General features: G+C 54.8%; 1 protein-coding gene across 1 annotated transcript in view; it reads left to right on the forward strand.

Moving 5' to 3' along the window:
• LOC309679058 (tektin-3-like) overlaps positions 1 to 22,877 on the forward strand; it is a gene marked incomplete at both ends in the record, with an annotated part of 65,913 nt that overhangs the window by 32,242 nt on the left and 10,794 nt on the right. Inside the window, 3 exons of the mRNA XM_082492289.1 lie at positions 2,212 to 2,442; positions 15,970 to 16,200; positions 18,620 to 18,734. Coding sequence (XP_082348415.1) covers positions 2,212 to 2,442; positions 15,970 to 16,200; positions 18,620 to 18,734 — 577 coding nt within the window. The remainder of the gene's footprint in view (positions 1 to 2,211; positions 2,443 to 15,969; positions 16,201 to 18,619; positions 18,735 to 22,877) is intronic.

Raw genomic sequence — 22,877 nt, forward strand, 5'->3', positions numbered from 1 at the left:
CATGCCTGTGCGCAGAAAGCAGGAGCGGTGGGACAGGGTGTCACTGCACTCACGAGCAGCTGCAAAACATTTCGGTACTGTCTCAGCCCTCAGCTGCAATAATGGGGAAAATGAGAGGCAACTGAAAGAGGCTGTGAGAAGATGGACGTATTGGCCTGAGTATTATGAGGGCACTGGTTTGCCCATCAGGAGCTCTGCTTTGCCTATGGCTGGCACTTGGTTGCCCGAGGGCTGTACTGTGTTGCCCATTGGTGGCACCGGGGATTGTCCATGGACAGGCTCAAGGTGCCCAGCAAAGGCATGAGGTAGCACAGAGTCTGCGCTGAGTTGCCCAGGGGTGGCACTGGGTTGCCCACTGAGGGCACTGAGTTCATAGCATCACACAATAGCTCAAGCTGACAGAGACCCATAAGGATCATCGAGTCCAACTCCCTGCTCCTTGCAGGACTACCTCAACCCAAACACGACTCTGAGCATTGCCAGCCGCTCAACAGCTGCCCAACAGCTGCACCTGCTTGCCCATGGGGTGCACAAATTTGCCCAGCGAGGGCAGTAGATTGTCCAGGGCAGGATCTAGGAGGCCATATGCGGGTATTTTCTTGCCCAGGGGTGGCCCCACGTTGCCCATGGAGAGCCCTGGCTTGCCCAATGGCTGCATCAGGTTGCCACAGTGGCTGCAGGGAGTAGGCGGGACAGAACCCGGTTACTCAGCACCCTGCGCCAGTGGCAACGCTGCCCTGGTTCTGTGACACAGAGCGCACTGGGGATGCTCCAGTGTCTGGCAGAGCTTCGACCCGACCAGACGGCACAGCAGTGAGCAGCAGCCCCCCCGGGCACCCCCAAGCCTCTGCAGGCGGAGGGTACGTACCTTACCTGGGAGGGGAGGACAGAAAAAGCAGGGATTTCTCCTACTGCCCCCAACAGCTCCTCTGTCCTCCAGATGGACCCAGAGCCGGGGATCGGGGGCTCCCGGCGTGTGTCCTGTTGAGGGCTGGCAGAAAGTGTCACCCTGGGGTGGCTTTACCGAGGGGGATGCAGGGGTGTTTGTTTCGGCTGGAAATGCAGGGAAGAGTAAGCCCGGTCCATTCCCGAGGGATTTTCCTCCCTTCCTTAAGTGTGTGCCTGTCAGGAGCTGAAGGGCAGTAATAGAGCAATAGCACCCGCGGTGCCGTAAGCAGTTCTTGGGAGACAAATCTTCACGTGTGGCCCTTCCTCCTAGGACTGCTCCAAGGCTGGTGTTGACAAACGATTCCGAAAAGCTTTTTTGAGAGATCTCCTTTCCAAGCGCAGGGATTTGACATCAGGTGAGCCACAGACATTCTTCTTCCTTTACAAGGCAAAAGACGGCTGTTCTGCTGAGGCTGAAACGGGGGTTTGGGGGGGGGTGTGGTTCAAATGTGGCTATAGTCCTGCAAAGCTCAGCTCACTCGCAGACTCCTCTCTCAAGCATTCGATGCAAGTGAAGAGAGAGGGGATGAGGACGGAGTCCCTCACCCCCGAATGGCGCTGGGCTGGTAGCAGCTGTGTGTCCAAAGGGGCGCAGCTCTCAGGGCTGGGAATGGCACTTTGAAAGAGAAAATGACCTCTGGGGCGCTCTAAGAGCAGCAGATACGCCACCCAGAAGCAACAAACACACCGCAGACAATCAGCGACTAAACTTTCACGGGACTGACAGCTTGAGGGAAAAGGAAGGCATAGTGTCTGTTGTTCTGCTTTGCAGCCCTGGTTTGATTTTCTCTGCATTTCAGGGCCTGACGCTCGATACTAACAGCAACGAGCGTTTTCCTCTTCCCTACACAGATGCTTGTGATGGTGTCAGAGGGGATTTGCTCTCAAGAGCTTTAGGCCTCGACTGGGGATGCGTGGGTGCTGTGTCCATCGCTGGTGGTGTTAGAAGTTGCATGTGTCGCTGTAAGAAGTAAGGCGAGGAGCTTACTCAGTGGGGTTGTCTTCTCTCTCCTCCTCTGTGCAGGACACGGACCAGAACAGCGGTGTTCCAGAATGCAGCCTGTCAGCTCTCCCTTAACAGCAAAGTTTGCCCATCCAAGATCCATCCCCACCAACTTTCTCCCTCCCATCAGCCCCATGGCTTCAAGCTACAAGAACCGATTTCCTCACCGCTCATCATCTCAGAGCTTCAGCCGCCCCTGGATGCCCAACACCTACTACAAAACAGCTGCCCTCAGACCAACTTTGGCTGCCTTTTCCCAGAGTGCCCAGGGGATCACCGACAGCAAGAAGCTTCCTTCTGTCTCCACCAGAACAACTGTCTTCAACCGCTACACCCCTGAAGACTGGTACAAGTCCAACCACACCACCTATAAAGAGTCAGAGACATCCCGACAAAACGCGGAGCGCCTGAGAGTTGATAACTCCCTCATGGTTCATGCTAAACATCAGGAGACCAAGAAAACGCAACTGGAAAGCGCCAAAAACCTGGGTGTACGGGCCAACGATATTGAATTTTGGAAATCAGAGCTCTTCCATGAGCTAGACGAGATGATTGGGGAGACCAACACGCTCACTGACGTGAAGAACAGACTGGAGAGAGCCTTGGCGGAGACGGAGGCCCCTCTCCAGGTAAGCACCCCATCCAGTGGGCTGCAAGCTGCAGCCGCTGCTGAAACATCTGCAGCCATTCAAACCTCTAATTAAGTTTCCCTGCAGCTCCGTAACATCTAGAAAGTTTTTATGAAGGGCCCATGAGTTAAGTGAATAATAAACCAACCTTTGGCATCTGCTGCATCCCCTACCAGCACGTGCTGAGCCCATCAGAGCAGCGTTTCTTAACCACCTATTTGCAGAGGCGCTCCATGCAAAATCCCGGTTTGGGAGACAAAAGCCCCGTGTGTCACTGCGCGGCTCTGGCGAGGTCAGCATCAAGGCTGACACAGGTCCCTGATTTCGGCTGTGGTTTCACCAGGGACGCGTGTGCTCCCTCATGTCGATGCGATGCTGATGTGGCAGCTCGGCTGCTCGTTCTCAGCTAAAACAGCTGCCCCGGGCAGTTTTTTTTCCCCTGCTGCCATCTCTGTGCCCACCTAGAATGTCTTTTCTTCTTCCGTTACTTGTGATGGGGAGCGTCCCTCGAGAGAACCCTGCCCCTGCAGCCAGCACTGATGGCATGTCCCCAACAGGTCGCTGAGGAGTGCTTGCGCCACCGGGAGAAGAGGATGGGCATCGACCTGGTCCGTGATGAGGTGGAGGAACAGCTCTTCACTGTAAGTTTGGCAACACAGAGCAGATGTTGCAGGTGCTCTCTGTACCTCAACTGCCCGAAACAGGCTTTGCAGCCCCTTCCTTAGTGCCGGTGAGGTGCCAAACTCTCCAAAGCCCCAAAACCTGCCGGGCCAGGGGACGGTGTCCCCCACACAGGAGCGTGCCCACACGCTGTGGGTAAGACTCGCCCTTACAGAGGAAGGAAGAGCTGCACACCCAGCGGTGTGTTCGTGTAGTGTATCGGGGTGCTCTGTCCCTCTTCAAGGGGTTGGTGAGAGCGTCCTGCCTTTCCCAGCCCTGTCGGAGCAGCACCTATCTCTGTCCATGGCACATACACATGGTATAGCTCTACATCTGTGTCGCACACATACATCTCTATCACACACATACGCACACGCAGATCTGGGGAAGGCAGTGTGCACCTGACAGCTTGCCCGCTTTTCCCAGCTCTATTAGTTGGGATAAGGAAAGAGTGGGCTCCTGCAGACAGGAGGGCTGAAAATGGACTGGATGTGGAGCACTAATCCCCTGCCTGCAGTAGCTGGGGCTTCACAGACGCAATGGGTTTGTGCTGAAGTCAAGTGAGCTGAGAGCAGCACATGCCTTCCTCCAGCGCAGCTGAACGCTTCTTAGAAATTCAGAGTGGGGATTTACAGCAGAGTCAAGTCCATCTCCTCTTGTCCCGTATGGATGGGATTGGTCCTGGGGAGGAAAACATTTTGGGAGCCAAACAGGCAGGTGCTGGTTTGGGGATGAGTGTGAGCAGGACGAGTGTTTCTGGAGACTGACGGGGTCATGTTTTCCCTTTGCCCAGGAAGTGGATGTCATCCGGTCGTGCCAAGAGAGGATGCAGCAGCACCTGGAGAAGGCAAAAGCCCAGCTCGGGTAAGGAGGAGCTCCTTCTCTCCTGCCCCAGGGCTGAGGTGCCTTTGCAGTTGTGATGTGAACCCCCAGCAGACCCCGAGCTCTCCCCACAGCCCGCAGGTGTAAAGCCCCCACAGGCTCCGTGGGACGCGGGCAGTGATGCTCATGGGGGGACAGAGCTGCCCGGGGGGTGAGAGCTGCGGCGACGTGGATCGGGGAGGAAGCCGCTGTGCCCCTACATCCCCACCCACAGCTCTTGTTTGCATCTTGCAGCTCCAACAGGGCGGCCCAGCACCATCTGGAGAAGGACCTGGCCAACAAGCAGGTGGCCCACCGCATCGACGACACGTGCCACCACCTGAGGAACTCCTCCCAGGGCATCCACTACTACCGAGGGGTGGAGCGCGTCGATGCCACGTGAGTGCATCTTCCTTTGCTCCTATCGCTCTAGTAAACTGGCTTTATCTGCACCCAGGAGTTTCTCCCTTTCCCCTCTTTTGCTCCCTCTTCTCCCCGCCCTTCTGGGGCAGGGGCTGCATGGTCCTAGCTACCGGCTGGCATTAAACAATGACATAGAGTCAATTTAAAAGCCTAGATTGAAGCTACATTTAATCCACACTGTTCCCTGCGTGCCCGCCCCTGTCCAGCTTCAGCAGCACGGGCTTACCGGGGGCCTCCCTCTCCTTACCTCCCCAGGATCTCAGTGCCAGCGTCATGGGCCAAGTTCACCAACGACAACATCCTCCGCTCCCAGAGCGTGCGGGCCGCCTCCGCCAAGCTGCGCCATGACATCCAAAGCTTGCTGGTGGTGACGGCCAATGAGATGTGGAGGCAATTCAACAGCACCAACATTGCCTTTACGAACCGCATCGCTGAGACAGCTGATGCCAAGGGCAGGATCCAGACCCACCTGGCCAAGGTAGCCGGAAGCCCTCCCTTTCGCTGGGGCACTGTCACTTCCCAGTGACACCTCTGAAGCGGGACCCTCCACGCAGCCCTGGCCCAAGCAGAGGAACGGGCACCACCAGAAGCTGCTTCTAGTATCATTTTCTCTTTGAAACTCAAAGACTCAGTGCGCTGGGGACTTTCTTCTTGCAGCAGGATGAGTTGGCACTGTGATTTCATCCCAGGGACAGTGCATCCCAGCTGACAGCCTGCTGGTGGAGGGGAGAAAAGGGAAATGACGTTGTCGCTTGAGAACATATTTTTTCATTTCTGTATGCGATTCTTTTTTATACCAGACCCTGCGAGAAATATTCCACCTTGAGAGGAATATTGAAACCATCCAAAAGGCCATCAAGGACCACGGGCCTCCGTTAAAAGTGGCTCAGACGCGGCTGGATGCGCGCACGCGGAGGCCAAAGATGGAGCTGTGCCGGGACACTGCCCAGCTGCGGTACGGCGGGAGCGCGGGGCCGGCGGGGTCCTTGAGGAGTCCCGGGTGGTCGCACCCAGGAGCATCACTGGGTGACCAAATTAATGCGGGGGTGTTTGTTTCCTAATGAGTCCTTCCACAAGGGCACTGATAGACTCCCAAGCACCCAGCAGGTATCCCAGCCTTTGGGTGCTGGGAGAGCTCTGCCCCCACGGCCGGGTACTGCCTGATGGCCCCCCGTGAGGGGCTGGATTTTTCCCACTTGGGGAAAACTCTTCTTCTCTCCCGCCTGCTTCCCAGCAGCCGGGTGTGCTCGGCTCCTGCCAGAAACGGGGGGTCTGCGTGAGTCTGAGCACGCTGAAGGGGGAAAGCCTGTGCCCAAGGGGCCCATCTGCAATGCCGGCCTAGAAACCACCCCCGGCACGGGACCGTTAACCAGGGCTTCTTGCTCTTTTCCAGCCTTGTCAACGAGGTCCACATCATCGACGAGACCCTCCAGAGCCTTCAGCAGCGCCTGAACCACACCGAGGATGCGCTGCAAACTCTGGTTCGTGCTAAGGCTCTCCTGCAGCATGACCTGGCTGTCAAAGCCAACTCTCTTTTCATAGACCAGGAGAAATGCATGGGGATGCGCAAGACCTTCCCCAGCACTGCGCGGCTCCTGGGTCCCTCTTAGGTGTTCTGTGTTGTGGAGTGATTCTTAGTTTTGTTTAGGTAGTTTGAATCCCCGTGATTAGACTTCCCCTTTCTGATAAAACCCTTAGTAGAAATTAAATTTATCGCTTTGTACGTTATATGGTCTTCCAGGAATTTTTTTCCCATTGGTGCCGGCTGTCTGGAATGCCCTCCCTGCCCTCCATTGCCTTAGCGTGGCTTCGAGGAGGGTCAGTTCCGGGATCTGCCCAGGCGCAGAGGGGAGGCTGATGGGTCGGTAGTTCCCAGGGCTCTCCTTTCCACCCTTTTTACAAATAGGTGCAATGTTGCCCTTTTTCCAGTCCCCGAGGACTTCACCTGACTGCCATCACTTTTGCAGTATCACTTTCCCAGACGAAGGCCCCTCGATGCCTTTGGGGTGTTTCACTCGGGTATTTCACTGAGGAGGGCCACGAAGATGCTCCGAGGGCTGGAGCACCTCTCCTATGAGGAAAGGCTGAGAGAGTTGAGGGTGTTCAGCCTGGAGAAGAGAATAAGGTCTTCGTGGAGAGACCTTCTTGCGGCCTTCCACTACTCAAGGGCCTACAGGAGAGCTGGGGAGGGACTTTTAACAAGGGCGTGTAGTGATACGATGAGGGGGAATGGCTTCAAACTGGAAGAGGGGAAATTTAGATTAAATATTAGGAAGAAATTGTTCACCCTGAGGGTGGTGAGACACTGGCCCAGGTTGCCCAGAGAAGTCGTGGCTGCCCAGTCCCTGGAGGTGTTCAAGACCAGGTTGGACGGGCCTTGAGTAACCTGGTCTGGTGGGAGGTATCCCTGACCATAACAGGGGTATTGGAACTCCATCATCTTGTAGGACCCTTCCAACCCAAACCAGTCAAAGGTTCTATGATTCTATGATTTGGGGGACAGTGAGGGGCTCCCCTACGTTACAGCACAACCAGCCAGGGGGGTCCCAGCAGACCCCTACCAAGCCCCCCCCATGCCACCACCATGCTACATGGCTCCTCCTCGGCAGCTGCCTCACCACCTTGCCCACCACCTGCCATGACTGGTGGAAGGAGTTCACCACCTCCTGCAGCTTCTCATAGCGCTGGAGGAGCTGTAGCCCACCTGTGCTCTGGTGTCCGTGCTGCAGACGGGGCATGCTGCCTGCGCCTCTGCCTGCTCCTGCCCCCTGAGCTCTCTATCGCCCTCAGCTTGTGCTGCTGCTGCAGGGAGGGGAGAAGAATTGGCTCTGACAAGGCATGGATGCAGCCACGGAGCCCAGGGACCGTGGTGGCTCCACGGCCCCAGCCAGCACAGGGAACGTGCCACATCCAGCTCCTTCAGCTCCTGCTTTAACTCCTGCAGCACAGCCCTGGCCCCTGAGACGCCCGCACGGGCAGCCTTAGCCTCCATGGGCTGCTTGGGGAACAGGGATCTGCTGGGGAGGGTCCAGCAAAGGGCTACAAAGGTGATGAGGGGATTGGAGCATCTTTCTTACGAGGAAAGGCTGAGGGAATGGGGTCTTTTCAGTCTGGAGAAGAGAAGAGTGAGGGGGGATCTTATCAGTGCTTATAAATACTCAAAGGGAGGGTGCCAGGGGGATGGGAACAGTCTTTGTTCAGTGGTGCCCAGTGACAGGAGAAGAGGGAACGGGCACAAACTGGAACCTAAGAAGTTCCATCGAAACCTGAGGAGGAACTTCTTTCCTGTGAGGGTGGCAGAGCAAGAGGTGGGGGAGCCTCTTACTCTGGAGCCATTCCAAACCCGCCTGGACGCCGTCCTGTGCAACTGCTGTAAGGTGCCCCTGCTCTGGCAGGGGTGGGACTGGGGGAGCTCCAGAGGGCCCTTCCAACCCTCACCAGTCTGGGAGTCTGTGATTCTTGGAGTCTGGGAGTCTGTAATTTTCAGTAGGTCTGGTCTTGCTGAAGGACTAAGGGGGTTTGAAGGGAGTCTGGCTTCATCTGCCCTCGGGCAGTTAGACGTCGAGTCTGGGTGTGGGTCTGCGCACCTCTTATGGGACATGGGAGAAATGCACCTTCCCTTGCACCGTTTGCCTAATGCTGAAGGAAAGCATCGGAGGTAGCGCAGATAACGGCCTCTGGAGAGACCCATTTCTTCCTACCGACTGTCAATGAAATTATCTAGGATGCGATGTTGAAACTTAGGTGCGGTGACTCCTGTTCAGCGTGTCCCCCACGGGCCAAAGTGGGGCAGGTGGGCTCCTGTGACGTGTCCCGTGTAGCTCCTGAGCTCCAGGGCAATTTTGTGGGAGGCCAGAGGTATGTCAGCGTAAAATGGCATTGGCGTCTCCCCGCAGCGGGTCTCGCTGGTTGACCTCCACCGTTTTCTCAGTGCCTTTGAGGAATTACAAAAATGGTGCCTGGGAGAAGCGTACCAGTGCTTCTGGGTAAAAGTGTTAGCAAGGTCTTGCAGCCTGTCCCAGTGATGGTGGGGGATGGTGAATTGTGTGACAGCAAAGACATGAGGGGTAGTGATAATTTGTTAGCTACAGTAGTGTCTGAGTATGATCAGGTGCGAATTAGGGCTTGTCCACCCAAGAAAGTGGCAGGACGATTAGCCCAGCTGAAGTGCATCTATACTAATGCACGCAGCATGGGAAATAAACAGGAGGAGCTGGAGGCCATTGTACAGCAAGGAAACTATGATATAGTTGCCATCACAGAAACGTGGTGGGAGGACATACACAGGTGGAGTGCTGTAATTGATGGCTACCAACTCTTCAAAAAGGATAGGCAAGGTGGTGGGGTGGCCCTCTATGTTAGAGGCAATTTTGAATGTCTGGAACTTAACAGTGTGAATGACAACACTGAGTGTGTATGGATAAGAATTAAGGGGAAGGCCAATAAGGCAGACATCGTGATGGGAGTTTGTTATAGACCTCCTAATCAGGATGTAGAAGCCGATGAAGTATTCTGTAAGCAGCTGGCAGAGGTCTCATGATCAGCTGCCCTTATTCTTGTGGGGGACTTCAACTTCCCAGACGTCTGCTGGAAATACTATGCAGCAGAGAGGGAACAGTCATGGAGGTTCCTGGAGTGTGTGGAAGACAACTTCCTAACACAGCTGGTGAAGGAACCAACTAGGGGAAGTGCACTACTGGACCTACTGTTTGTTAACAGAGAAGGTCTTGTGGGGGATGTAAAGGTTGGAGGTCGCCTTGGGCAGAGTGATCACGAAATGATAGAATTTTCAATTCTTGATCACGTAAGGCGGGGAGCCAGCAGAACTGCCACCTTGGATTTCCGAAGGGCAGACTTTAGCCTGTTTAGGAGCATGGTCGAGAGTGTCCCTTGGGAGGCAGTTTTGAAGAGCAAAGGTGCCCAGGAAGGCTGGGCATACTTCAAGCAGGTGCTCTTAAAAGCGCAGGAGAAGGCCATCCCCTTGTCTCGAAAAACGAGCAGACGGGGAAGACGACCAGCCTGGCTAAATAGAGAACTTTGGCTGGACCTCAGGAAAAAAAGGAAAGTTTACATTCTCTGGAAAAGGGGGTTGGCAACTTACGAGGACTATCAAGATATAACAAAGCTATGTAGGGGGAAAATGAGAAGGGCCAAAGCTCAATCAGAACTCAGCTTGGCCACTGCAGTTAAAGACAATAAGAAGAGATTCTTTGAGTATATCAATAGAAAAAGGAAGACTAGGGAAAATGTAGGCCCACTGGTGAATGAGACAGGTGCCCTAGTGGTGGAGGATGCAGAGAAGGCAGAGTTACTGAATGCCTTCTTTTCTTCGGTCTTCACTGCTAAAGCTGTCCCTCATGAATCCCACACTCTGAAGGCAAAGGGGAAGGTCTGGAGAGAGGAAGATTTTCCCTCAGTTGAGGAGGACTGTGTCAGAGACCACTTGGCCAAGCTGGACATTCACAAGTCCATGGGCCCTGATGGCATGCATCCGCGAGTGCTGAGAGAGCTGGCGGATGTTGTTGCTAGACCACTCTCCATCGTCTTTGAACGGTCATGGAGAACAGGAGAGGTGCCTGAGGACTGGAGGAAGGCTGACATCACTCCAATCTTCAAAAAAGGCAAGAAGGAGGACCCAGGGAACTACAGACCAGTTAGTCTAACCTCTGTCCCTGGGAAGGTAATGGAGCGACTCATTCTGGATGTCATCTCCAAACACGTTGAGGAACAAGAAGTTATTGGAAGTGGTCAACATGGATTTACCAAGGGTAAATCATGCTTGACCAATCTGATAGCTTTCTATGATGTTATAACTGGTTGGCTGGATGAGGGGAGAGTCGTAGATGTCATCTACCTTGACTTTAGCAAGGCTTTTGACACTGTCTCCCATGACATCCTCATTAGGAAGCTGAGGAAGTATGGGCTAGATAAGGTGACAGTGAGGTGGACTGAGAGTTGGCTGCGGGACAGAACTCAGAGGGTTGTGATCAGCGGCACAGAGTCTAGTTGGAGGCCTGTAACCAGTGGTGTCCCCCAGGGGTCAATACTCGGTCCAATTTTGTTCAATATACTCATTAATGACCTGGATGAGGGGACAGAGTGTATCCTCAGCAAGTTTGCTGATGATACCAAACTGGGTGGGGTGGCTGACACCCCAGAGGGCCGTGCTGCCATCCAGCGTGACCTGGACAGGCTGGAGAGCTGGGCAGAGAAGAACCTAATGAGGTTCAACAAAAGCAAGTGCAAGGTCCTGCACCTGGGGAGGAAGAATGCTAGGCACCAGTACAGGTTAGGGGCGGACCTGCTGGGAAGTAGCTTGGAGGAGAAGGATCTGGGGGTTGTGGTAGACAGTAAATTATCCATGACTCAGCAATGTGCCCTTGTCGCCAAAAAGGCCAATGGAATCCTGGGCTGCATAGGGAAGAGTGTGGCCAGTAGGTCGAGGGAGGTCATTCTCCCCCTCTACTCTGCGCTGGTGAGGCCACAACTGGAATACTGTGTCCAATTTTGGGCTCCCCAGTTCAAGAGGGACAGGGAACTGCTGGAGCGAGTGCAGCGAAGGGCAACTAAGATGATTAAGGGCTTGGAGCATCTGCCTTAAGAGGAAAGACTGAGAGCGCTGGGACTCTTTAGCCTGGAGAAGAGAAGGCTGAGGGGAGACCTTATTATGGCGTACAAGTATCTAAAGGGTGGGTTGAAGGAGGATGGAGCCAGGCTCTTCTCAATGGTTCCCAGTGACAGGACGAGGGGCAATGGGCACAAGTTAGAACGCAGGAAGTTCCGTTCAAATACACGGAAACACTTCTTTACGGTGAGGGTGACAGAGCACTGGAACAGGCTGCCCAGGGAGGTGGTGGAGTCCCCTTCCCTGGAGATTTTCAAGACCCGCCTGGATGCAGTCCTGAGTAATGTGCTCTGGGTAATCCTGCTTTAGCAGGGGAGTTGGACTAGATGATCTCTAGAGGTCCCTTCCAACTCTGATAATTCTGTGATTCTGTGATAATTTGGGGAAACGTCCTCCTGCAGGCGAGAGCCGATTCCTCAGCTCTGAGGCAGGGCTGGAGGTGGGACGTGGTCGCCCCGTGAGGACGAGGGTACCCGCGGGATGGGAATGGCCACCCCTGCCTTTGCCCCGGGGACACGAGGGGGCGGTGGGTTGGAGAGGGCAGAGGTTTGCCTTTGCCTCCCCTCGCCGCAGCCTGCCCTTTTCTACCTGCAGCCGGCTCAAGTGTATCCCCCGAGTTTATCGATGGAAAAATCGGGGTGGAAAAGGGGATGTGAACTTGGGCAGAAAACGCAGGTTCTGGGAAAACCATCACTAACCCCCTCAAGAATGTGAAAAAAGAATATGCACGTGACAGACGTAGATAAGAAATGATTCACTGAGGTATCTGTCAGTGATTTGTGCAAAATATTTGGGGGCATTTTTAACAGTATCTCTATGAAGAGCTCCTGTGTCAGAACCCAGCGCAGGACGGGACTGCACATAGTGATGCGCTGACATGGCAAAGGGGTTTCTCCAGCCTTCGCCAGCACGTGCACACAGTCACGGCTGCATCGCAGCATCCGCTGTGGGCTGATTCTTCCTTACTTTACGCTCTACTTTCTGCAGTCCAGGCTCCTCGGCACTGCAGAGGACATCCCACCTTAAACCAGACATGGCCATAACAATCTTTTTCCACTGGCCACATGCAGAGATCACAGCAGCCCAGGCCTCACCCCAAGAGTCATTGGCTATCCACATTTTATGGTCCACCCATCATTTTCACCAGAACGTGGGAAACCCAGGAAAAACCCCAAAAGTCTCATGTATTTCCCAGCCAGATGGAGCCTGCTGCAGGACCGCGTGCAGCTCGTGCAGCTCGTCCCTCGGCGCCAGCCTTGGTTTTGTAAGGAGATCAAATCTTGAAGCCTGTCCGGATCCCTAAAGGACCCTGGGGCAGACGGGAGCGTGCGCTGCCTGAGAGCATCCTTGTCCTTCGGCGTGACAGCACAAGCTGCGCCACACAGAGTTTAACTTTTTTTTCATCCTCCATCAATTAATGTGACTTTTGAACGTTATTCTGCTATTGGATAGACAATTGATGCCTTCCGGACAGGTACAGTGTTTACAGGAGAGAGGAATAGTCAGAAGAGGTGTAAAACTGCAACTGGACAATATCATGGGTACATGTAGACCCACGACGGACGCTATAAAAGATCTGGATCTGGGTATTTTCAGAAGGGCAGCTTATGATCAAGAGTAGTGCTATATTAATAGACAGTGAGAATGTAGAGCTGCGACAGAAAGACTGACAGCTTTTGGCAGGAGATTTTGTGCTTTGGTATCCAAATGTATCCCTTGAAATTCCAGTTCAGTCACCTCGGCAAACCTGGGGTGCCGTGCCGAGTATGGGCACCCCGGCTTAACATCAGCCTCCTGTTTTCACCCTGGTTTTGGTGTTGTTTTTTTGATTCTGAGCTCAAATGATCGAGGCTTCGGGACAAACATATCTATCAAAACTGGATATGCCCCACCAGAACTGGGAGTGGTAGTTTAGTCATTTTAGTGACTTTGCTGCTGCTGGAGTTGCTGAGAGTCACTTAGCTTGTGAATTTGACTGTTTTGCCTGTGCCAATGCTAAGCATTTGTAGCTCTTAGTTACATCACTCGAAAAGCCACTCCAGATGCTACGGTGGGACCAAAGCTTCAAGCATTTTGGTGTCCCCTGGTGTGCTTCTGCATGGTGGTGCTCATGGGAGCTTCCCCAGAAAGTCCTGGTCTGCGTGCTTTGCAGAGCACCCGTGGGCCTTTCACAATATTATCGGATTAATACTGCTGAATTTAGCAAATACTTCAAAAATGGTGCAGTTGCCTATGACAATTAGTGGTGCCCCTCGTCGTGCAGTGATTCATCTGAGCCAAATTCTTCTGGGCAGGGAGTGAGTGCAGGCGTAGATGGAGGCTGGGAGCGTTGCAAGGAGCAGAGAGCAGGGCTGGTCCCAGGGTGTGCGCGCGTCCTGCGAGGGGCAGAGGTCGGCTTGCTTTAATTGGAATGATTTTCTTGGGTTTAGCTATGGGCAAGCAGCTTTTTACTTCTGTTGGATGGAGTTGGTTCTTCACCCGGCTGGAGCGAGACGCGTGTTTAGAGTGAAACCAAAGTGTGCGAACCTTTGCGTACACAAACCAGTGAGAGTTATCTTTGATGTCAGACCTTTGGCAGCAGAGGCACGGCTTTCTCACGGAGGCCAGCTCCGCATGCCTGTGCGCAGAAAGCAGGAGCGGTGGGACAGGGTGTCACTGCACTCACGAGCAGCTGCAAAACATTTCGGTACTGTCTCAGCCCTCAGCTGCAATAATGGGGAAAATGAGAGGCAACTGAAAGAGGCTGTGAGAAGATGGACGTATTGGCCTGAGTATTATGAGGGCACTGGTTTGCCCATCAGGAGCTCTGCTTTGCCTATGGCTGGCACTTGGTTGCCCGAGGGCTGTACTGTGTTGCCCATTGGTGGCACCGGGGATTGTCCATGGACAGGCTCAAGGTGCCCAGCAAAGGCATGAGGTAGCACAGAGTCTGCGCTGAGTTGCCCAGGGGTGGCACTGGGTTGCCCACTGAGGGCACTGAGTTCATAGCATCACACAATAGCTCAAGCTGACAGAGACCCATAAGGATCATCGAGTCCAACTCCCTGCTCCTTGCAGGACTACCTCAACCCAAACACGACTCTGAGCATTGCCAGCCGCTCAACAGCTGCCCAACAGCTGCACCTGCTTGCCCATGGGGTGCACAAATTTGCCCAGCGAGGGCAGTAGATTGTCCAGGGCAGGATCTAGGAGGCCATATGTGGGTATTTTCTTGCCCAGGGGTGGCCCCGCGTTGCCCATGGAGAGCCCTGGCTTGCCCAATGGCTGCATCAGGTTGCCACAGTGGCTGCAGGGAGTAGGCGGGACAGAACCCGGTTACTCAGCACCCTGCGCCAGTGGCAACGCTGCCCTGGTTCTGTGACACAGAGCGCACTGGGGATGCTCCAGTGTCTGGCAGAGCTTCGACCTGACTGGACGGCACAGCAGCGAGCAGCAGCCCCTCCGGGCACCCCCAAGCCTCTGCAGGCGGAGGGTACGTACCTTACCTGGGAGGGGAGGACAGAAAAAGCAGGGATTTCTCCTACTGCCCCCAACAGCTCCTCTGTCCTCCAGATGGACCCAGAGCCGGGGATCGGGGGCTCCCGGCGTGTGTCCTGTTGAGGGCTGGCAGAAAGTGTCACCCTGGGGTGGCTTTACCGAGGGGGATGCAGGGGTGTTTGTTTCGGCTGGAAATGCAGGGAAGAGTAAGCCCGGTCCATTCCCGAGGGATTTTCCTCCCTTCCTTAAGTGTGTGCCTGTCAGGAGCTGAAGGGCAGTAATAGAGCAATAGCACCCGCGGTGCCGTAAGCAGTTCTTGGGAGACAAATCTTCACGTGTGGCCCTTCCTCCTAGGACTGCTCCAAGGCTGGTGTTGACAAACGATTCCGAAAAGCTTTTTTGAGAGATCTCCTTTCCAAGCGCAGGGATTTGACATCAGGTGAGCCACAGACATTCTTCTTCCTTTACAAGGCAAAAGACGGCTGTTCTGCTGAGGCTGAAACGGGGGTTTGGGGGGTGTGGTTCAAATGTGGCTATAGTCCTGCAAAGCTCCTCTCACCCGCAGACTCCTCACTCGAGCATTCGATGCAAGTGAAGAGAGAGGGGATGAGGACGGAGTCCCTCACCCCCGAATGGCGCTGGGCTGGTAGCAGCTGTGTGTCCAAAGGGGCGCAGCTCTCAGGGCTGGGAATGGCACTTTGAAAGAGAAAATGACCTCTGGGGCGCTCTAAGAGCAGCAGATACGCCACCCAGAAGCAACAAACACACCGCAGACAATCAGCGACTAAACTTTCACGGGACTGACAGCTTGAGGGAAAAGGAAGGCATAGTGTCTGTTGTTCTGCTTTGCAGCCCTGGTTTGATTTTCTCTGCATTTCAGGGCCTGACGCTCGATACTAACAGCAACGAGCGTTTTCCTCTTCCCTACACAGATGCTTGTGATGGTGTCAGAGGGGATTTGCTCTCAAGAGCTTTAGGCCTCGACTGGGGATGCGTGGGTGCTGTGTCCATCGCTGGTGGTGTTAGAAGTTGCATGTGTCGCTGTAAGAAGTAAGGCGAGGAGCTTACTCAGTGGGGTTGTCTTCTCTCTCCTCCTCTGTGCAGGACACGGACCAGAACAGCGGTGTTCCAGAATGCAGCCTGTCAGCTCTCCCTTAACAGCAAAGTTTGCCCATCCAAGATCCATCCCCACCAACTTTCTCCCTCCCATCAGCCCCATGGCTTCAAGCTACAAGAACCGATTTCCTCACCGCTCATCATCTCAGAGCTTCAGCCGCCCCTGGATGCCCAACACCTACTACAAAACAGCTGCCCTCAGACCAACTTTGGCTGCCTTTTCCCAGAGTGCCCAGGGGATCACCGACAGCAAGAAGCTTCCTTCTGTCTCCACCAGAACAACTGTCTTCAACCGCTACACCCCTGAAGACTGGTACAAGTCCAACCACACCACCTATAAAGAGTCAGAGACATCCCGACAAAACGCGGAGCGCCTGAGAGTTGATAACTCCCTCATGGTTCATGCTAAACATCAGGAGACCAAGAAAACGCAACTGGAAAGCGCCAAAAACCTGGGTGTACGGGCCAACGATATTGAATTTTGGAAATCAGAGCTCTTCCATGAGCTAGACGAGATGATTGGGGAGACCAACACGCTCACTGACGTGAAGAACAGACTGGAGAGAGCCTTGGCGGAGACGGAGGCCCCTCTCCAGGTAAGCACCCCATCCAGTGGGCTGCAAGCTGCAGCCGCTGCTGAAACATCTGCAGCCATTCAAACCTCTAATTAAGTTTCCCTGCAGCTCCGTAACATCTAGAAAGTTTTTATGAAGGGCCCATGAGTTAAGTGAATAATAAACCAACCTTTGGCATCTGCTGCATCCCCTACCAGCACGTGCTGAGCCCATCAGAGCAGCGTTTCTTAACCACCTATTTGCAGAGGCGCTCCATGCAAAATCCCGGTTTGGGAGACAAAAGCCCCGTGTGTCACTGCGCGGCTCTGGCGAGGTCAGCATCAAGGCTGACACAGGTCCCTGATTTCGGCTGTGGTTTCACCAGGGACGCGTGTGCTCCCTCATGTCGATGCGATGCTGATGTGGCAGCTCGGCTGCTCGTTCTCAGCTAAAACAGCTGCCCCGGGCAGTTTTTTTTCCCCTGCTGCCATCTCTGTGCCCACCTAGAATGTCTTTTCTTCTTCCGTTACTTGTGATGGGGAGCGTCCCTCGAGAGAACCCTGCCCCTGCAGCCAGCACTGATGGCATGTCCCCAACAGGTCGCTGAGGAGTGCTTGCGCCACCGGGAGAAGAGGATGGGCATCGACCTGGTCCGTGATGAGGTGGAGGAACAGCTCTTCACTGTAAGTTTGGCAACACAGAGCAGATGTTGCAGGTGCTCTCTGTACCTCAACTGCCCGAAACAGGCTTTGCAGCCCCTTCCTTAGTGCCGGTGAGGTGCCAAACTCTCCAAAGCCCCAAAACCTGCCGGGCCAGGGGACGGTGTCCCCCACACAGGAGCGTGCCCACACGCTGTGGGTAAGACTCGCCCTTACAGAGGAAGGAAGAGCTGCACACCCAGCGGTGTGTTCGTGTAGTGTATCGGGGTGCTCTGTCCCTCTTCAAGGGGTTGGTGAGAGCGTCCTGCCTTTCCCAGCCCTGTCGGAGCAGCACCTATCTCTGTCCATGGCACATATACATGGTATAGCTCTACATCTGTGTCGCACACATACATCTCTATCACACACATACGCACACGCAGATCTGGGGAAGGCAGTGTGCACCTGACAGCTTGCCCGCTTTTCCCAGCTCTATTAGTTGGGATAAGGAAAGAGTGGGCTCCTGCAGACAGGAGGGCTGAAAATGGACTGGATGTGGAGCACTAATCCCCTGCCTGCAGTAGCTGGGGCTTCACAGACGCAATGGGTTTGTGCTGAAGTCAAGTGAGCTGAGAGCAGCACATGCCTTCCTCCAGCGCAGCTGAACGCTTCTTAGAAATTCAGAGTGGGGATTTACAGCAGAGTCAAGTCCATCTCCTCTTGTCCCGTATGGATGGGATTGGTCCTGGGGAGGAAAACATTTTGGGAGCCAAACAGGCAGGTGCTGGTTTGGGGATGAGTGTGAGCAGGACGAGTGTTTCTGGAGACTGACGGGGTCATGTTTTCCCTTTGCCCAGGAAGTGGATGTCATCCGGTCGTGCCAAGAGAGGATGCAGCAGCACCTGGAGAAGGCAAAAGCCCAGCTCGGGTAAGGAGGAGCTCCTTCTCTCCTGCCCCAGGGCTGAGGTGCCTTTGCAGTTGTGATGTGAACCCCCAGCAGACCCCGAGCTCTCCCCACAGCCCGCAGGTGTAAAGCCCCCACAGGCTCCGTGGGACGCGGGCAGTGATGCTCATGGGGGGACAGAGCTGCCCGGGGGGTGAGAGCTGCGGCGACGTGGATCGGGGAGGAAGCCGCTGTGCCCCTACATCCCCACCCACAGCTCTTGTTTGCATCTTGCAGCTCCAACAGGGCGGCCCAGCACCATCTGGAGAAGGACCTGGCCAACAAGCAGGTGGCCCACCGCATCGACGACACGTGCCACCACCTGAGGAACTCCTCCCAGGGCATCCACTACTACCGAGGGGTGGAGCGCGTCGATGCCACGTGAGTGCATCTTCCTTTGCTCCTATCGCTCTAGTAAACTGGCTTTATCTGCACCCAGGAGTTTCTCCCTTTCCCCTCTTTTGCTCCCTCTTCTCCCCGCCCTTCTGGGGCAGGGGCTGCATGGTCCTAGCTACCGGCTGGCATTAAACAATGACATAGAGTCAATTTAAAAGCCTAGATTGAAGCTACATTTAATCCACACTGTTCCCTGCGTGCCCGCCCCTGTCCAGCTTCAGCAGCACGGGCTTACCGGGGGCCTCCCTCTCCTTACCTCCCCAGGATCTCAGTGCCAGCGTCATGGGCCAAGTTCACCAACGACAACATCCTCCGCTCCCAGAGCGTGCGGGCCGCCTCCGCCAAGCTGCGCCATGACATCCAAAGCTTGCTGGTGGTGACGGCCAATGAGATGTGGAGGCAATTCAACAGCACCAACATTGCCTTTACGAACCGCATCGCTGAGACAGCTGATGCCAAGGGCAGGATCCAGACCCACCTGGCCAAGGTAGCCGGAAGCCCTCCCTTTCGCTGGGGCACTGTCACTTCCCAGTGACACCTCTGAAGCGGGACCCTCCACGCAGCCCTGGCCCAAGCAGAGGAACGGGCACCACCAGAAGCTGCTTCTAGTATCATTTTCTCTTTGAAACTCAAAGACTCAGTGCGCTGGGGACTTTCTTCTTGCAGCAGGATGAGTTGGCACTGTGATTTCATCCCAGGGACAGTGCATCCCAGCTGACAGCCTGCTGGTGGAGGGGAGAAAAGGGAAATGATGTTGTCGCTTGAGAACATATTTTTTCATTTCTGTATGCGATTCTTTTTTATACCAGACCCTGCGAGAAATATTCCACCTTGAGAGGAATATTGAAACCATCCAAAAGGCCATCAAGGACCACGGGCCTCCGTTAAAAGTGGCTCAGACGCGGCTGGATGCGCGCACGCGGAGGCCAAAGATGGAGCTGTGCCGGGACACTGCCCAGCTGCGGTACGGCGGGAGCGTGGGGCCGGCGGGGTCCTTGAGGAGTCCCGGGTGGTCGCACCCAGGAGCATCACTGGGTGACCAAATTAATGCGGGGGTGTTTGTTTCCTAATGAGTCCTTCCACAAGTGCACTGATAGACTCCCAAGCACCCAGCAGGTATCCCAGCCTTTGGGTGCTGGGAGAGCTCTGCCCCCACGGCCGGGTACTGCCTGATGGCCCCCTGTGAGGGGCTGGATTTTTCCCACTTGGGGAAACCTCATCTTCTCTCCCGCCTGCTTCCCAGCAGCCGGGTGTGCTCGGCTCCTGCCAGAAACGGGGGGTCTGCGTGAGTCTGAGCACTCTGAAGGGGGAAAGCCTGTGTCCAAGGGGCCCATCTGCAATGCCGGGCTAGAAACCACCCCCGGCACGGGACCGTTAACCAGGGCTTCTTGCTCTTTTCCAGCCTTGTCAACGAGGTCCACATCATCGACGAGACCCTCCAGAGCCTTCAGCAGCGCCTGAACCACACCGAGGATGCGCTGCAAACTCTGGTTCGTGCTAAGGCTCTCCTGCAGCACGACCTGGCTGTCAAAGCCAACTCTCTTTTCATAGACCAGGAGAAATGCATGGGGATGCGCAAGACCTTCCCCAGCACTGCGCGGCTCCTGGGTCCCTCTTAGGTGTTCTGTGTTGTGGAGTGATTCTTAGTTTTGTTTAGGTAGTTTGAATCCCCGTGATTAGACTTCCCCTTTCTGATAAAACCCTTAGTAGAAATTAAATTTATCGCTTTGTACGTTATATGGTCTTCCAGGAATTTTTTTCCCATTGGTGCCGGCTGTCTGGAATGCCCTCCCTGCCCTCCATTGCCTTAGCGTGGCTTCGAGGAGGGTCAGTTCCGGGATCTGCCCAGGCGCAGAGGGGAGGCTGATGGGTCGGTAGTTCCCAGGGCTCTCCTTTCCACCCTTTTTACAAATAGGTGCAATGTTGCCCTTTTTCCAGTCCCCGAGGACTTCACCTGACTGCCATCACTTTTGCAGTATCACTTTCCCAGACGAAGGCCCCTCGATGCCTTTGGGGTGTTTCACTCGGGTATTTCACTGAGGAGGGCCACGAAGATGCTCCGAGGGCTGGAGCACCTCTCCTATGAGGAAAGGCTGAGAGAGTTGAGGGTGTTCAGCCTGGAGAAGAGAATAAGGTCTTCGTGGAGAGACCTTCTTGCGGCCTTCCACTACTCAAGGGCCTACAGGAGAGCTGGGGAGGGACTTTTAACAAGGGCGTGTAGTGATACGATGAGGGGGAATGGCTTCAAACTGGAAGAGGGGAAATTTAGATTAAATATTAGGAAGAAATTGTTCACCCTGAGGGTGGTGAGACACTGGCCCAGGTTGCCCAGAGAAGTCGTGGCTGCCCAGTCCCTGGAGGTGTTCAAGACCAGGTTGGACGGGCCTTGAGTAACCTGGTCTGGTGGGAGGTATCCCTGACCATAACAGGGGTATTGGAACTCCATCATCTTGTAGGACCCTTCCAACCCAAACCAGTCAAAGGTTCTATGATTCTATGATTTGGGGGACAGTGAGGGGCTCCCCTACGTTACAGCACAACCAGCCAGGGGGGTCCCAGCAGACCCCTACCAAGCCCCCCCCATGCCACCACCATGCTACATGGCTCCTCCTCGGCAGCTGCCTCACCACCTTGCCCACCACCTGCCATGACTGGTGGAAGGAGTTCACCACCTCCTGCAGCTTCTCATAGCGCTGGAGGAGCTGTAGCCCACCTGTGCTCTGGTGTCCGTGCTGCAGACGGGGCGTGCTGCCTGCGCCTCTGCCTGCTCCTGCCCCCTGAGCTCTCTATCGCCCTCAGCTTGTGCTGCTGCTGCAGGAAGGGGAGAAGAATTGACTCTGACAAGGCATGGATGCAGCCACGGAGCCCAGGGACCGTGGTGGCTCCACGGCCCCAGCCAGCACAGGGAACGTGCCACATCCAGCTCCTTCAGCTCCTGCTTTAACTCCTGCAGCACAGCCCTGGCCCCTGAGACGCCCGCACGGGCAGCCTTAGCCTCCATGGGCTGCTTGGGGAACAGGGATCTGCTGGGGAGGGTCCAGCAAAGGGCTACAAAGGTGATGAGGGGATTGGAGCATCTTTCTTACGAGGAAAGGCTGAGGGAATGGGGTCTTTTCAGTCTGGAGAAGAGAAGAGTGAGGGGGGATCTTATCAGTGCTTATAAATACTCAAAGGGAGGGTGCCAGGGGGATGGGAACAGTCTTTGTTCAGTGGTGCCCAGTGACAGGAGAAGAGGGAACGGGCACAAACTGGAACCTAAGAAGTTCCATCGAAACCTGAGGAGGAACTTCTTTCCTGTGAGGGTGGCAGAGCACTGGCACAGGCTGCCCAGAGAGGTGGGGGAGCCTCTTACTCTGGAGCCATTCCAAACCCGCCTGGACGCCGTCCTGTGCAACTGCTGTAAGGTGCCCCTGCTCTGGCAGGGGGGGGGACTGGGGGAGCTCCAGAGGGCCCTTCCAACCCTCACCAGTCTGGGAGTCTGTGATTCTTGGAGTCTGGGAGTCTGTGATTTTCAGTAGGTCTGGTCTTGCTGAAGGACTAAGGGGGTTTGAAGGGAGTCTGGCTTCATCTGCCCTCGGGCAGTTAGACGTCGAGTCTGGGTGTGGGTCTGCGCACCTCTTATGGGACACGGGAGAAATGCACCTTCCCTTGCACCGTTTGCCTAATGCTGAAGGAAAGCATCGGAGGTAGCGCAGATAACGGCCTCTGGAGAGACCCATTTCTTCCTACCGACTGTCAATGAAATTATCTAGGATGCGATGTTGAAACTTAGGTGCGGTGACTCCTGTTCAGCGTGTCCCCCACGGGCCAAAGTGGGGCAGGTGGGCTCCTGTGACGTGTCCCGTGTAGCTCCTGAGCTCCAGGGCAATTTTGTGGGAGGCCAGAGGTATGTCAGCGTAAAATGGCATTGGCGTCTCCCCGCAGCGGGTCTCGCTGGTTGACCTCCACCGTTTTCTCAGTGCCTTTGAGGAATTACAAAAATGGTGCCTGGGAGAAGCGTACCAGTGCTTCTGGGTAAAAGTGTTAGCAAGGTCTTGCAGCCTGTCCCAGTGATGGTGGGGGATGGTGAATTGTGTGACAGCAAAGACATGAGGGGTAGTGATAATTTGTTAGCTACAGTAGTGTCTGAGTATGATCAGGTGCGAATTAGGGCTTGTCCACCCAAGAAAGTGGCAGGACGATTAGCCCAGCTGAAGTGCATCTATACTAATGCACGCAGCATGGGAAATAAACAGGAGGAGCTGGAGGCCATTGTACAGCAAGGAAACTATGATATAGTTGCCATCACAGAAACGTGGTGGGAGGACATACACAGGTGGAGTGCTGTAATTGATGGCTACCAACTCTTCAAAAAGGATAGGCAAGGTGGTGGGGTGGCCCTCTATGTTAGAGGCAATTTTGAATGTCTGGAACTTAACAGTGTGAATGACAACACTGAGTGTGTATGGATAAGAATTAAGGGGAAGGCCAATAAGGCAGACATCGTGATGGGAGTTTGTTATAGACCTCCTAATCAGGATGTAGAAGCCGATGAAGTATTCTGTAAGCAGCTGGCAGAGGTCTCATGATCAGCTGCCCTTATTCTTGTGGGGGACTTCAACTTC

Source organism: Vanellus vanellus (genome assembly GCF_965231255.1).
Source record: "Vanellus vanellus genome assembly, chromosome: 17".
Classification (NCBI taxonomy): Eukaryota; Metazoa; Chordata; class Aves; order Charadriiformes; family Charadriidae; genus Vanellus; species Vanellus vanellus.